Genomic DNA, 17490 nt, shown 5'->3' with positions numbered 1-17490 from the left:
GTGTGTGTGTGTGTGTATGTTTGTGCGCGTGCGCGCGCGTGCGTGTGTGTGTGTGTGTGTGTGTGTGTGTGTGTGTGTGTGTTTAATGGATTGCATTTCCCAAAGCCAAACATGCTAATACTGATATCTGATAGTTTTCTCTGAAAATGTGATATATTAAGTAATATTTTTACAGTAAAGCTTAATTGAGTAAGGAGCCAACACTTGTAAATGTAGCAGGGAAAGATCACCATACAACTGACAAGTGCCTGCCTGTAAATGTGAGGACTGTAGTCTGAGACTAAAACATAGCAACAGCAGGAATTGGAGGCACGCAATTAGTAGAACTAAATTTACAAAATTAAAATTAATAGCTACAGAAATAAGAGAAGGGATTCCATTCCTGAAATAATAATGCAATTCTGCTTTAAAAACAAAAACAAAACCAATAAAGGATAATTAGGGTCTGGGGAGATGCCTCAGTGCTTAAGAACACTTGCTGCTCTTCCAGAGGACCTGAGTTTGGTTTCTAGAATCCAGGTCAGTCAGGTGGCTCACAACTGCCCGTATCTCCAGCTCCAGGGGATCCGGTGCTGTCTTCTGGCCTACGGGAGTGCTTGCACACGTTTGACAGATACTCACATAGACACACACAATTACACATTAATAAAAGTAAAAATAAATCTAAATAAAAATTATCAGGAGAAAAAGCATTTCATTACAAATGAAGACTGTGAAAGCATAGGGCTGGGAGCATGGTTTGGTGGGATCGCTTCCCTAGCACTTAAAAGACCTTAGGTTTAAAAAGAAAAAAAAAACCTTAGGTTTAATCCCCAGTAAAACATGTGGTATCAAGCACTTTATAAAGAGTATAATAAAATAAGTAGATAATTTAATAGATGTATCAAAAGGTAAAGTTAAAATATCATTATGCTGTAGGACAGAGGAAAGAAGGTTTTAATTATGAACTACAACTACAAAGGAATAAAAGTTAACCAAAAAGGTCTACTACCTAACATAATCAAAACTGGGTAATAAAGAAAATCTCCAAGAACTGGAAGATGCACATTTCTAACCTTTTAATGGAAATTTACATGTTTATGCACTGAGAGTGAGCTGCAGGGGCTGAGACAGAATCACCCCCATCCATTCCACTGTACCCTATTCTACTCAATACACATGTGAAAGTTAAGGTGTCATCAGCCACAAGACAAGGTCTGTGGCCCTGACGTATTAGTTCCTGTGTGAGCCTGTTCTTCATAACTTTAGTTTTAAAATAACATATAAGAAAGCAGGCTTCCCCATGGTGTTGTCACGCATACTCTTAGTTGCCCCCCTACCCCACAAGTGCTCCATCACTGGGCTCGCGTGCTGGGTGTCCCTTCCACTTGGCACCACATGGTAATGGGCTCCATTACCTTCTGTACTTGCTTCCTTAGGGCCTCTTTTTAAAAATCAAAAATCTGTCTTATGGACAGTTTTCTATTTTCCTGTCCTCTGCCCACACTTGCTTTAATATGAGCAGTTCTGTGTGTCAGGATAACGGATTGAATTCTGTCACGTGATCCTGTGATCCACATAGGTCTTCCTGCCAGCCATGGCCCATGTGGTGTTGAGAATCTCTCAACACACTATGCTTTCTCCAGGAGCTTTGATGGCCATAGCAGGAGTAAGGATTTGATGCCTTCTGATCTGATCCTTCCTCTAACCCCTCCTCTGTAGCTGTGCCCATGAGGTGCAGATGGGCTATTCTCTGTTCACCTCTCCTGGTCTTTTTGTTGTTCTTTGGGGTGTGGGTGGGTTGTCAGTATTGGAAAATCTTTCGGTTTCAGAATTCCCACCCTTTTCCAGCATATGTCTTCTGTCTGTTGTGGCTGTTGAGTTCAACTGCCAATTTAGGTTCCCAGTAGCATTGTGGAAGGCCCTTGTGATAGCTCAGGAAATATGGGGACTTGCTACCAAACCTAATGACATCAGTTCAATTCCTGAGTCCCACCTAATAGACAATTTCAGTCCAAAGTTTGATGAACTCTAATAATCAATGGTTAGCTTTATTATTACTTAAACTTACGAATATAGTAAAATATGAGTATATTCTATGGAATGTGATTATGATACAAATTTTTTGTTTTTTTTTTATAGTAATAGATCTTTATGCTATCAAGTGACATTTCCTTCTTTCTCTCTTCATAACTGGTCTCTCTTTTCTTTTATTAATTTTTCTCAGTTTTAAATTTTTCTAATGAAGCTTATAAATTCTGGCTCCTCCTTGCCATTGATATTTGACAATAGTTCAGAAGCACTGGGAATTCTTACATAGTAAACTGGCTCAAGACTATAATTTTCCTCATGAATTGCTACCGTTAGTAGCAAGTATATATAAGCCTAAGTTCAACAATCTGAATAATTCACCTACTATTGATTAACACATTTTAAAAAGTAAAAAACAAATTTCTGCTTTTTCAAGAGGTAGATTAAAGTTGTACTTCTGAGATTACCTCATCAGAAGGCTTTAAATCCATTGTATTTGGATGTTTACTCTGATTTGTTGTTGTCATTTTGGCTTGATTTCTTTAATTTTTTTTTTTAGGATAGAAAAATGTATACTACTTTTTTAAAACTTAGAAATTTGTACTATTAGCCAGGTTGAATTGTACTAGTCAGAAATAATATGTGTGATTGGTTTAAGGTTGAGTACAGAAACTCAGCAATATAATTTTTTTAAATTATTTTTTATGTGTATGTGTGGTATTTTTGTGAGATTTTTGTCTATGAAGTGCATACAGGAGCCTGCAGAGGCCAGAAGAGCATGGCAAATCCCCTGGAACTGGAGGCAGATGGCTGTGAGCCCCTTGTAGGTGCTGAGAACCAAATTCACGTCCTTTGTGAATGAAGTCAATGTTCTTAGCCATGTGGCCATCACTATATATAGTCCTCAGCATTAAAAAAAAAAAAAAAAAAAAAAATAAAGATTGTCTCTTTTTATTTTATGTGTATGTTTTCCTACATGTATGTTTNGCAAATCCCCTGGAACTGGAGGCAGATGGCTGTGAGCCCCTTGTAGGTGCTGAGAACCAAATTCACGTCCTTTGTGAATGAAGTCAATGTTCTTAACCACGGGCCCGTCAATACATATAGACATCAGCATTAAAAAAAAAAAAAAAAAAAAAAAAAGGACTCCTTTTATTTTATGTGTATGTTTTCCTACATGTATGTTTATGCACCATGTGTTTACCTGGTGCCCTCAGAGTCCAGAAAAGGGCATTGGAACCCTGGAAATGGAATTTTAGACCATTGCAAATTACCGTGTAGGTGCTAGGAATTGAACCCAGGTCCTCTGTAAGGGTCATCGCTCCAGCCCTGGAACTCAGCAATTTTATAACAATGTATCTGATACAGAGAACATTTGAAGAAACTTTTCTAAATTCTGACTTATGCCTCTAAGTTTTATAGTTTTAAAAATAGAGACAACCATTAAGCTAGTAATTACCTGCTTAATGACTGACTTTGGAAGGAGAAGCTGTTGCAGTTGTACTTCTTCAGTAGACTTACTTGTATGTATACACATGCAAGTACTTGTGTGGGCGTATGTGTATTCTTGTGTGTATGTGCATGTTGAGGCCAGAGGTTGATGTCCATGTCTACCTTGAACACTCTTTTTTGTTCACACAGGCAGGGTCTCTCCCTAAACTTTCATGTTCTGCCAGAATACCAACCACCTTGCCCTAGGGAGTCCTTTTGTCTGTCTGCTAGGAACTGAGATTATAGATGGGCTGCTAAGCATGCCCAGCTTTATAAGGGTACTAGAGAGCTGAGCATTGGTGATCATGCTTGCTTCCCAAGCACTTCTGCACTGAGTCATCTCTGCAAACTTCTATAATTTTGCATTAAATATTTTTGTATGTAAGATATTCACAGTGACCCTGCACAGTCAAGAAGTAGATGATACCTAGGCGTCTCTTACTCTCAGGAGAATCCTAGGTTGAATAGTAAAACTACTTTTTACAATGTGTGTCAATTATCTCCTTTTTTAAAATAGGTGCTTAGTAATCCATTGCTTGGTTATACTTTTGTTAGAAGGGGTCTTTTTAGTAAATAAGGCATTTAGGCATAGATGAATAATCAAGGCACTCACGTGGGAAATAGATTGTGTGAAGAGCTATTAAGGTAGGTAGAAGAAAACAACTCATTCTCTGCTCTCTTTGATCCTTTTACTGAAGAAAGGGTCTGAGGATTTTCAATATTTTGATTCTTCAGAAACATATTTCTACTGATCCTTTACAACCACAACATAGGAAACATATTTGTGAGAATATATTTTAGGAGCTTCATGTTTATTTTAGGAAAATTTTATAGAAAAATAACACTCTAAAGTATTTTAAAAATCATTTTAAATTTAGCATATCTGGTTTTATTCTTTTTTTCTTTTTTATTGGATATTTTCTTCATTTACATTTCAAATGTTATCCCCTTTCCTGGTTTCCCCTCCAAAAAATACCCTCTGCATAGCATATCCCCTCCCCTCTCCCCCTGCTCACCAACCCAACCACTCCCACATTTTGGCCCTGGCATTCCACCACACTGGGGCATAGAGGCTTCATAGAACAAAGGGCCTCTCCTGTCATTGATGTCTGACTAGGCCATCCTCTGCTGCAGTATATCTGGTTTTATATGGAGGTCCTTAATCCACCTGGACTTGAGCTTTGTACAAGGAGATTAGAATGGATCAATTTGCATTCTTGTACATGCTGACCACCAGTTGAACCAGCACCATTGGTTGAAAATGCTGTCTTTTTTCCACTGGATGGATAAAAGCTTCTTTGTCAAAGATCAAGTGACTATAGGTGTGTGGGTTCATTTCTGGGTCTTCAATTCTATTCCATTGATCTACCTGCCTGTCTCTGTACCAATACCATGCAGTTTTTATCACTATTACTCTATAATACAGTTTGGGGTCAGGGGTGGTATTTCCCCCGGAAGTTCTTTTATTGTTGAGAATAGTTTTCACTCTCCTGCATTTTTTTGTTATTCCAAATGAATTTGAGAAATTTTCTTTCTAACTTGAATGCATGGGCACAGGGGGAAATGTCCTGAACAGAACACCAATGGCTTATGCTCTAAGACCAACAATCGACAAATGGGACCTCATAAAATTGAAAAGCTTCTATAAGGCAAAGGACACTGTCAGTAGGACAAAATGGCAACCCACAGATTGGGAAAAGATCTTTACCAACTCTATATCTGATAGAGGGCTAATATCCAAAATATACACAGAGCTCAAAAAGTGACTCTAGAGAACCAAATAACACTATTAAAAAATGGAGTACAGAGCTAAACAGAAAATTCTCAACTTAGGAATCTCAAATGGCTGAGAAGCACTTAAAGAAATCTTCAATATCCTTAGTCATCAGAGAAATGGAAATCAGAATGACCAGAGATTCCACTTTACACCAATCAGAATAGTCAAGATTAAAAACTCAAACAATAGCACATCTGGCAAGGATGTGGAGAAAGAGGAACACTCCTCCATTGCTGGTGGGATTGCAAGCTGGTAAAATCACTTTGGAGATGAATATGGCAGTTCCTGATAAAATTAAGTCTACCTCAACACCCAGCTATACTACTCCTGGTCATGTACCCAAAAGATGCTCCAACATGTAATAAGGACACATGCTCTACTATGTTCATAGCAGCCTTATTTATAATAGCTAGTCCCTCAACAGAGGAATGGATACAGAAAATGTGGTATAATTTACACAATGGATTACTATTCATCTATTAAAAACAATGACTTCATGAATTTGCTGGCAAATGGATAGAACTAGAAAATATCATCCTGGGTGAGGTAACCCAGATACAAAAGAGTACACATAGTATGTACTCACTGATAAGTGGATATTAGTGCAAAAGCTCACAGTGCTCATGATACAACCCACAGACCATATAGAACTTAAGAGGAAGGAAGACCAGGGTGTAGATTCTTCAGTCCTGCATTGATGGGGTGTGGGGGATGCGGGGGCAGGATGATGGTGGGAGGTAGGGGGAGGGAGCCCTGGGAGGGAGAGAGGAGGGGGAGAAAACAAGTAGGGGGCAGTATCAGGTACTGGAGGGGTTCGGAGAGGGGAACAGAGGGTCAGGAAATTGAATAAAAACATGTAGCAGTAAGGGGTGAGGAACTGGTAATAGCCACCGGAGGGTACCAGACTCCAGGGAACTGAGAGGCTCCCAGGACCTAACAGGGATGACTTTAGCCTAAATATGCAGAGAAGGGGAGATACCTTCTCTGCAGAGACCACCTCCAGTAGATAGACACAGCCCTGGTAGAGGGATGGGGTCACCCACCTATCTCCAAGTTTTTAACACAGAAATTTTCCTGTCCAAAGGAAGAACAGGGACAAAAAATGGAGCAGAGACTGAAGGAAGGGCCATCTAGAGACTGCCCTACTTGGGCAATCCATCCTGTTGCAGACACCAAACCCCGATACTGTTGTTGTTGCCAAAAAGGTGCTTGCTGAGAGGAACCTGGTGTGGCTGTTCCTTGGGAGGTTCGGCTAGCAACCAACTTGGAGCCAACTATCAGACTGAGCTCAGGGACCTCGGTGGGTGGGGAAACTGGGAAAAGTACTTGAGGAGCAGAGGGGGATTGCAAATCCATAGAAAGAACATCAGCACCATCCAGTGCTCCCCGGGACTAGAACACCAATCAAGAAGTGTACATGGAGGGAGCCATGGCTCCAGATACATAAGTAGCAGAGGATGGCCTTGTCTGACATCAATGGGAGGGGAGGCCTTGGTCCTGTGGAGGTTTGATGCCCTAGGGCAAGAGGGGGGTGGAGCACCCTCATAGAGGCAAAGGTGAGAGAGGAGAGGGAGGGTGTGGGATAGGGGGGTTGTGGAGGGTTAAACTCAAAGTGGGATTTCATTTGAGATGTAAACGAATGGAATGATTAATTTAAAAAAAAAAAAAAAGATCATTTCAAAAATTCCTAAAGCAAGACTTAAATTTATTTCCTGCCATCCAGAACCCAGTTTCATCTCTCACATCTCCTACTAACAGTTTTGGGTCTTCTTTCTGACATGCTCTCATGTTTATCCTGCTTGGGTGTGCTATTTGTATACCTATCCCACTTGTTTTTCTTTGTATTAAAGTGGAATGGTGCTTCTTGTATAGATCTGTAACTTTAGGAATTTTATCCCCACTTCTACAGTGTATCCTGGACGTGGGCAGAAATTTTCTGATTAATTAAACTTATCTATCTCTTATGTTATCTCTATTTATTTTCTTGTACTAACAACATTCACAATAGCCAAACTCAGAAGCAAGTGATTTATTATTAATTTGCAATGGCAGTTTATCAGCTTACAGCTGGAGAAGTGTCTGGCATCATAGACATTGCTTATTTGCTTGAGGCCTTCCCACCTGATGAATTACTCAAGATACTAAATTATAGATAAGAAGGCTGATTGTTGTGCAAAGAGTTAGAGTGCAGCAAAGAGATGTCCTGACAGGCTATTTCCATCCCATGCTACAGTAACTCTATGATTTGCCTTGGGGTTCTTTCTGTCTTAAGAGCTAGCATTAGTCATCATAGCCCTGAGCCTGGTGAGGGACATGTGAAGCAGACTTCCTACAGGCTCTAGGTCTGCACTGCTCACTGCCTACAACTCCACTGGACACATCTGGTTAGGTCCTTGTTCATGACAGAGGGCAGCTTGTCATCTTGATGTGAGAAAAATGTTGACTAGTATTTAAAGAGTTGCCAATTCTACTTCATGGTGACGCAGAAAAACCTTGGATCCCAGAGCATCTCATCTTACAGGTACTCTTTGCAGGTAAGGTGTTGTGACTAGTATATAGAGAGGTAATGTACTGGCTGGTTTTATGTCAACTTGACACAAGCTAGTCATCAGAGAGGAGAGAGCCTTATTGAGAAAATGCCTATATAAGATCAGACTGTAGACAAGCCTGTAGGACTTTTTTCTTTTTTATCATTATTGATTGATGGTGGAGGGCCCAGCACATTGTGGATGGTACCATCCCTGAGCTGGTGGTCCTGGGTTCTACAAGAAATCAGACTGAGCAGGCCATGAGGTGTAAGGCAGTAAGCACCATTGTTGCATGACCTCCACATCAGCATGTGTCTCCAGGCCCCTTCCCTACTTGAGTACCTGTCCTGACTTCATTTGATGATAAATTATGATGTGAAACCATAAGTTGAATAAAACCCTTTTCCCACAATTTTCTTTGGTTGTGATGTTTTATCATATAAATAGTAACTCTAAGTAAGGCAGGTGATCACAGTGTCACCAGACATTGCTGGCTCATGGCCCAAATCACCCCTAGTTGAAAACCATTGGTATAGAGCGAAGAAAACCAGACCACATGAGGTATGGCATAGAGATTAACCATATTCTATTTTTCTTAAGTTGCATTCTTGTTCTGAGCAGGAGATACACTAGAATTTATCAATCTTCATAATGTGTACAAAGGATTCTGTAAATGATAAAATACTATGCCAGAGTGCTGCATTACCTGTATGTCTTACTGTTCCTTTTCAGTCATGGATTTTTATCCCTTTAGGTTTTAAAACAACCAGGGATATAAAAACTACCTTATTTTATTCTTTTTGTGAACTCAACTGGCTTTGAAATATGCTTCAGGAGTGATGTTTTCTTTCTTGTAAACATTCTTCAACATAGGGTTAAAATGTAGTTATATTTTGTTTATAGTTGGAATAGCTAAAAGGAGATTTCTTAAATTTAAATAGATGAAATAAAAAGATACATCTATAGACATGAATTTGTTCCATATGTTGGGCAATATTCACAGTAAACTTAATAACAACACTTTTCGTATGCACTAATATTGCATAAATACTTTTTTGTTTTTATTAGATATTTTCTTCATTTACATTTCAAATGCTATCCTGAAAGTCCCCTATACCCTCCCCCACTCTGCTCCCCAACCCACCCACTCCCGCTTCCTGGCCCTCCCATTCCCCTGTACTGGGGCATATGATCTTCACAATACCAGGGCCTCTCCTCCTATTGATGGCTGACTAGGCCATCCTCTGCTATATATGCAACTAGAGACACAGCTCTGGGGGGTACTGCTTAGTTCATATTGTTGATACTCCTATAGGGTTGCAGACCCCTTCAGCTCCTTGGGTACTTTCTCTAACTTCTTCATTAGGGGCCCTGTGTTCCATCCAATAGATGACTGTGAAATTCCACTTCTGTATTTGCCAGGCACTGGCGTAGCCTCACAAGAGATAATTATATTAGGGTACTGTCAGTAAAATCTTGCTGACATATGCAATACTGTCTGGGTTTGGTGGTTGTATATGGGATGGGTCCCTGGGTGGGGCAGTCTCTTGATGGTCCTTTCTTCTGTCTCAGATCCAAACCTTGTCTCTGTAACTCCTTCCATGGGTATTTTGTTCCCCATTCTAAGAAGGAACGAAGTATCCAGTCATTGGTCTTCCTTCTTCTTGGGTTTCATGTATTTTGCAAATTGTATCTTGGGTAGTCTAAGTTTCTGGGCTAATATCCACTTATCAGTGAGTGCACATCATGTGTGCTCTTTAGTGATTGGGTTACCTCACTCAGGATAATATTTCCAAGTTCCATCCATTTGCCTATGAATTTCATAAATTCATTGTTTTTAATTGCTGAGTACATTGTGTAAATGTACCACATTTTCTGTATCCATTCCTCTGTTGAGGGACATCTGGGCTCTTTCCAGCTTCTGGTTATTATAAATAAGGCTGCTATGAACATAGTTGAGCACCTGTCCTTATTACAAGTTGGGACATCTTCTGGGTATATGCCCAGGAGAGGTATTGCTGGATCTTCTGGTAGTACTATGTCCAATTTTCTGAGGAACCGCCAGACTGATTTCCAGAGTGGTTGTACCAGCTTGCAATCCTACCAACAATGGAGAAGTGTTCCTCTTTTTCCACATCCTTTTCAGCATCTGCTGTCACCTGAATTTTTTATCTTAGCCATTCTCACTGGTGTGAGGTGGAATCTCAGGGTAGTTTTGATTAATGGCAACACTTTTCTATCTAGAAGACTTATTTTTCTATTATTTGTTGTCCTGAAGTAATTCTGTATGACTCAACTCTTCTGTTACCTTAGCCTAGGAGTTCTCAACCTTTGGGGGGCAAATATCAGCTACCCTGCTTTTCTGATATTTTCATTACAATTCCTGACAGTAACAAAATTATGGTTATGAAGTAGCAATGAAATAATTTTATGTTTGGAGTCACCACAACATGACGTAAGGGCAGCAGCGTTAGGAGGCTTGAGAACCAGTCTTAGCTAATTGTTGTCTTTGTACTTTAGTGAATTGGTCAGACGTGATTTCTCTCTGTATTTAATGTTTGCTGAATGAAGGAATAGATTACAGAAAACACTTTCTACAGGGTATCTGATAAATGATCAGACCCTAGTCTTCATTGTGGATTTCGATTGATGTAAGAATTGTCATTCTCTGAGTGGGCTTCATTAGGTGCCATCAAGATGATGGTGAGTTTCCTTAGTTTCACCCCTGGGTTGTAGTGGTTAGCACAGTTTTCTCTGTAGGGCCCTTATGCTCATGGGGTCTGTTTTGAATGCCTGACTATCACGGAAGACCCTTCAATAATTGTTGATTTTTCATATCAATCCTGCCTACCGTCTCTTTTCATATTTACTCAGATGTGATAGAAATCACATGGATTCACGGCAGTGCGCTTTACCCAGTGAGAACACTGAATTCAGTGAAATTGCTTGGGGTTGCTAGTATAAAGTAGCCCACACACAGTTACTTGAACCATTTACTTAATACTTGACTCCAGGTGCACTGACATGCCTGATTTTCATGTGGGCTCTGGGAATCTGAACTCAGACCTTCATGCTCAAATAGTGAGAATATTTGCTGCCTCAGCCATCTCTCCAGCCATGCATTTGTTCTCTTTATGGGTTGTAATTCGCCTCTATAATAAGACATACATTCGATCCATATCTAATCAATTTATGTTACCTCATCTACCATTCAGTCTTCATGTCATATCTCTGTATATATCTGTATACGGGAGGCACTCATATGGATTTTGATCTGTTGGATAAATTAAACTCAGTTCTTTGTTATTTATATTTTGTTTTGATTAATGCTACCATCAGATAATATTTCCTCCTTAAGTGCTATTTTACTTTCAGTTCAATATTCAGTCTAGATGCCAAGGTTAGTGAAGAGCCACCTGAACAACTTTAGAATCATTTCTGAGTTTCTTAAAGAAAAGCCCTGAGCTTATTGAAGACAAGAGAAATGGTAAAGGCAGTAGAGATGGTGGCAGAGCAGGTTGAGAAGATGTGTCCTGTCTGAGGAGGAAAGAAACATCTCTTGCTGGGGTTGGGGGGGGGGGAGATGTTCAGATTGGGCCAGAGCTGGAGGCCAGTGTCCCTCTCAGCTGCTGAGAAACCTCTGTTGCTTAGAATTGCTGTTTCTCATTCTTTTGAGCTTCCAGAATACTCTCACCCCTTCCACTGGACAGAACCTTAGCAGGCTTTTTCCTTCTTGTCCTACCAAATTATATGAAGGCTTTCCCATTTTGGAGGACATAAATGCAGCCATTTTGGTGAAACAGGCAGAGTTGTGGCACTTTGATCTGGTCTGCCATAATCTTTGCCCGAGTTTCAGACTATATTTTACCTAACTTTAGTTATCTCCTCTACCACATCTAGGACTTTATTTGACACTAGTACTTGTAAAATGTCCTCCCACCAAGCTTTTATAAAATGCACTATTTAGCTTATACATTCATGTGTGTCTACATATCCCAAAAGCTGATATCAGGAGTGACTCTAGTCACAAGACACTTAAAAGATCAAAAATGGTGGTTACACCTTGATTCTAACTGGTACCATACTTCTTTTCACTAAGAAGCTTAACTCAATCTTTAAAAAAAAATATTGTTTAATTCTTCTCCTATGGAATATACAGCATTATTTCTTTTTCCAGTTGAGGCTATGAAACAGCAGAAAAGACACTCTTTTGGTTCCACACATCTCACCCACTGAACACTGAGAATCCTGAGCTCAGACTTTGAACCTCTTCCTCTTTCCATTACATTTTAAGGAGTGTTTATCTGTTTCTGTGTTTCAATGTGATCGTGATATTGTTGATGGCCTCATCTCTATTTTTTGCAAGGTTATCTTTACTTATAATTCCATAGGTGACTCAATTTGTCTAAAACCAGGCTCTCATCTATATTTTATAGACAGTAGTTAGTCTAAATTTTGCCTCTGATGTTCCTTACCTTAGTAAATAAAACCTGGTGCTTAGGCCAGGTGGGTACTCTAAGAAGCATATCCAGCCTTTGACATTGAGACAGTATGTTTTTGTCTACAAATTCGTGTTCAAATACCATACAGTTGGGTTTACAAAAATAATGAAGAAATCCCATAATGTTTAAGTAAATTTACCACATAGGATTGGGCCGTATTCCTTCCTGTCCGTGGCTACATGTGGCCCACAGGCTTTCACTGAAGTTGGACAATGACTGTCTTAAGCTTGCCCCCATCATTTTCTCCAGCATGGCTGTTGTGGTTCAAGACTTTATATTCTCTTGGGGCGGGTGAAAGGATTTCCCAGTGGGTTACATGCTTTTGCCCCTCCTCTCACTTACTGTAGATTTCTGCTGAAATGCAATGTCTTCTCACTACAGACTCCAGTGTAAGCTGGCTCTTGAGCCCATTGTGCCACTGCTGTGTGTGTGAGGACCCTGTCTCTTGTTCCCATCCGTGTATACAGGCCCACTTTCCCTACTTATCCAAGGCATAGTCTGCCTCAGAGTTTTTGCCTTGATGCTCCTCTGCCTTAAATTCCACTTCTCCAGGTACACAGATGGGTTCTCCCTTCACTTTCTCTGTATCAGGATCACATGGCATTTCTTCTTGAAGGCTTTTTCATTTTAGTCACCATGTGCTTACAATAGCATCCTAGAATCCCCATCTTAGTATGCTTTTTTTTCCTCTTATAGATCTGATCACTAATTGCTATTATATTAGAACTATTTGTTCTTATCAATATTCACATTCAAATGCAAGCCCCATGAGGATATGGTGCACCAAGGCTTTGCCTGTTTTGTACACTGATGTAGTTTCAGTACTCAGAACAGTGCCTGGCTCATTTAGTATACTGAACATATATGTGTGGAAAGAGTGACTGTATGAATAAGGGTGTCAGGGCCTAATGGAATACTCAAGTGGATAAATCACTGTTCCCAACCCCAAACACAGATCACATGACACATGAACACTTCTGCTCTGGGACACTCTGGCTTTTGAATCTTTTCTAATATCAACTGCTTCTTGCACAGACTTCTCTGGGTTTTATGTTTCTTCTCCCTCTCTACAAAATTGGGCATTTGGAGTGAATTTTATAGCACAGCACAGGTTCATATACTGTAGTGCAGCTTCTCTCAGGAGAGGGGGGCTCTTTCATGATAATGATGGTGATAACAGAAAATACAGAGAAAGAAATGAGAAAGTTGGATAAATTTAGTTCCAGTTCTGAAGGAACCTGTAGTTAGCTTGAAGGTAAATATGCTTCTGAAATCAGTGCAGGGCCAAGAAGTGGGAGTGGGCGGGTAGGGGAGCAGGGCGGGGGGAGGGCATAGGGAACTTTCAGGGTAGCATTAATGTAAATAAAATATCTAATAAAAAAATTACGTTCAACATCTCAAAAAAAAAAAATCACTGCAAATTGGAAGAATAACAAAAGCCAGTCCCCTTTAGGCGAGAGCACATCTGGATGCTGATGAGCTGCCTCAGTGGGTCAAAGCACTTGCCACAAAACTTGTTGGCTTCTGTTTGATTCTTGGAACCCAAGGAAAATACAAGGAACACCTCCCAAGAGTTGTCCTCTTGTGTCCATGCCTGTGCTATGGGATGTTCACCAGGGGACATGAACACATGCACACACATTGTATACACACAACATTAGTAAATTAAAGTTACAGCATAGTCACCCAGAGTCCAATGTTTCATATCCAATTCTGAGGCTGGAATTTTATTTCAGACAAAGAAATAACTTCAGAGATGGCAAGCAGTGTAGTGAGAACTCATCATGGGAATGACAGAATAGCAGCGATCATTGTAAGCCCTGTGCCAGGCATTATCACAAATTCTGTTGGTAGAGTTACTTAATGCTCACCCTGTGAAGAAGATGTATCATGTCTTCTTTCAGATGAAGAGATGAATAAAGGTTTAGAGAGGTTAAGTGACTTAGTGTCACACACACAGCCACCACTGATTTCGGAGCACATGCCCTTAACCACTGAGCTTTCTTTATCTTTGGATATGTGCAGAGGCAACTGAAGAAAAACTGAGGTTGTAGCAGCTTTAATTTTAATCAAGTTTTAGATTCACCCCTTAACCAGTTGCCTATGTATATTCAGACAGGATAATGGATTTGCTAACACTATTTTATTGCACTTACTCTTCTCTCTATTAACCTGTATAACAACCTTTAAGGATTATATTTGATTCATTTTTGAGCTATTAAATTTATTTACATGCATGGCACATAACCAACATTCAGCTTTTGTTAAATAAGAGAATGCCCTTGCCCATGTTTTTTAATCAGTTGGAGCCTTTCTAGTTAAGGTAGCTGTCAGGTGTAGTGAGCCTCTGGGCACTGGAGGTATTCAGCAATATGGCACATGATCAGCAATATGGCACATGAATTTTGTTTCATTTTTGGTTTTTTAGAGATATGGTCAGGTACAACCAGCTGCATAACCAAGGATGTCCGTGAACTTCTGATTCTCTTGTTTCTACCTCCCACATGCTGCAATTGTAAGCAAGCATCACTATACCCAGGTTTATTCAGTGTTGGATACAGAACTCAGAACTTGGGGCTGCTGAGATGGCTTAGCTAGTTAAGTGTCTCCTAAAACCTGCAGCCTGGCTTTGTTCTCTGTGACACACATGTTGAGGGAGCACAGAACTCAGTCCTTCAAGTTACTCCCTACTCTCCACATGCATGCTGTGCTACATGCACACAACTAGCATGTGAATACACATATGCAAACCAAATCATTAATTCAAAAGAACTCAAAGTACTTAGATCTTCCTGCATGCTAGGCAAGTATACTACCAACTGAGCTCCCTCCCCAGCTAAAGCTCACGATTGACAGATTGCTGCAAATGAACATTCAGATCATGTGGAAATGGAAGCTTAGGTTAAGTTTTTCTCTAACTATGGTTATCTAATATGATACTGAGTTAGTCATGATTCTTTCTCCACATATTTCCAAAGTGTCTCCTATGTGCCTAGCACTGCAAAGATAAATGTGGTCAAGCCAATATCATAAGAATCCAGCTATCACTGACAAATTAAGGCAAGACATACTTAAGAGAATAGTATTCATTTTTGTTAAGAAAAATAAGTAGAAAAGGACAGGTTTTAGTGATGTGTTAAGCAGACTTGGAAGAACTAGATGGGAAGGTTGAGCCTAATGTCTTTCTGAATGTCTAAGAAGGGAGAATTTGGGGGATTGAAGCCCACATGATATGAAAGTCCCATAAGACTAGTGAATCATTTGCTATCAGGATATGTAATAAGGCTAAATTAATTCAATAGAGAGTAATTATTTTCTGAAGTATTTTGCAACTCTTGGAACAATTGTGCCTTCTTTTATTTCCAAAATCTCATAAAGGTGGTTAACTTTCCCATCCCCCATTGCGCCTCTGCAGAGTCGAGAGCATGAGCTAGAACAGTCTGTAAGTAGGATACAAGTGAGACTTCTGTTGCCTGGACAGTGGTTCTAAGAGCAGGGCGACTATGGCCTTTATTCCCCTGGGTGCCTCATGCTGCTCATCTCTCACACATGTCCCAGTTCGTCTCAACAGATAGTCATAGTTACTAGCTGGGACATGATGTCTAGGTGGGCGGGGGATTCCCCGTGGTGTTTAAGTCATAGTTGCCTCTGAGTTTGGCTGGCATGTTCCTGATTAGTTTACTAACAATTGGTTTTTTTTTCTTCTTATGCCATATGCTATTCCATGATTCATCAGCTTTGAGTCTGTTGCTTTGAAGGTGAAACAATTTCTTCCAATGTTGATATTTCAAAATCTCATAGATAACAAGCACACACATATGCAGAGTCCTTTCAGAAGTTTTAAACATTTGGAGATGAATGAATTAAGCTGCTACAAATGGAAAGGAGTGTTGTAAAATTATAACGGTTCTATCTAGCCATCTTTTGTGAATGGCTGCTGGACACTAAAAGGCCACTATTTCTTTTGTCTCTTTTTGTTTTTCTTTGTGAAATTATTGATGGCATGCATTACATATGATTTAAAAATTTTTAACATTTTATCTAAGTGACTTGCTTCATATTATTTTAATGTTTTGGGTTATAAAATCTTTACCTGGTTAACTGAATAAGGTTTGACTTTCAAATTAGCTGTTTATATTGTAATCATGGGTTCTTCATGTATTCAGTGAGCAGCAGTGACTATCCAAACTTCAAGAAATAGCCTGTAAGTTTCAGATATAAACAATAACTTTTTCAGCGTTTGAATACAAAACGAAGCAGTTCTGTCTGCATGGACACTTGTAAAGCATTTAGAAGACTAGGCATCTGATTGGTGTGTACCACATTAACTTTCTGTGGACAGTTTCCATCAGTGTTCTGAGAGCACTAAAATGTTCTAACTGCCTGTCTCATACTCAGAATGCTGGTGACTGTTTTTTAGGGAAGAAAACTTGTAATTTCATGATCTGAATGCATGTGAAAAGATCCATGGGAGTTGTATGTTTGGAAAGAAAATTTTAAATGATCCTAATTTTCAGCATTTTTTTTCTCTCTCTCTTACCTGGTTTTAGCTCCTCTTTGGTTCAGGTGTGCTGGTGTCCCTCAGTCTTTCTGGGCCTCAGCTGGAGAAAGTGGTGATTGACAGAAGCCTGGTGGGGAAGCTCATCGCAGACACCATCAGCGATGGTAATTATACCCGTGTGTAAATCAATTGCCCATATTAACAGTGGGGCAGGAGAAATACTTTGTCAACAGGTAGACTAATTATTACCACTGGGGACTTGCAAACACAACAAGTAATTGCTTGTAATAGCAGACTTACAACCCCTGGGACTGATACAGGCTTCAACTAATATTTAATGCCTGTGCACTTCACTTCTCATTAAGTGTTAGGCTCAGAATCTAAGCACTTTTTGATCTTTCCTTAACAGTTTGGAATGTAATTTTAAAATAAACTTTTTTCATCTATTAAAAATGATTTATCTGTTATTGACAATTAAAATTTTTCCAAATAAATTGTTTAACTAATATAAATATGCTGAAACAGGCAGCTGTGGAGTACCCTGAGAAGCCAGTGCCAGATACACTAGGGAAGTCCAGATCTGTTAAGTGACAGTACCATGTGTGGTTGCTATAAAGCATATTAAAAAGATTTTTAAGCCATTTATTGAGTAGGAAGTTTAATGATAATTTTTGAGCCATA

General features: G+C 39.6%; 1 protein-coding gene across 6 annotated transcripts in view; it reads left to right on the top strand.

The window, feature by feature from the left end:
- Wdpcp (WD repeat containing planar cell polarity effector) overlaps positions 1-17490 on the top strand; it is a 306946-nt gene that overhangs the window by 109193 nt on the left and 180263 nt on the right. For all 6 annotated transcript variants that reach the window (XM_021210656.2, XM_029545442.1, XM_029545441.1 and 3 more), the window contains one exon: positions 16859-16973. In XM_021210656.2, coding sequence (XP_021066315.1) covers positions 16859-16973 — 115 coding nt within the window. The remainder of the gene's footprint in view (positions 1-16858; positions 16974-17490) is intronic.

This window comes from Mus pahari, chromosome 13 (genome assembly GCF_900095145.1).
Source record: "Mus pahari chromosome 13, PAHARI_EIJ_v1.1, whole genome shotgun sequence".
Lineage (NCBI taxonomy): Eukaryota > Metazoa > Chordata > Mammalia > Rodentia > Muridae > Mus > Mus pahari.
This window is presented reverse-complemented; position numbering and strand designations above follow the sequence as displayed.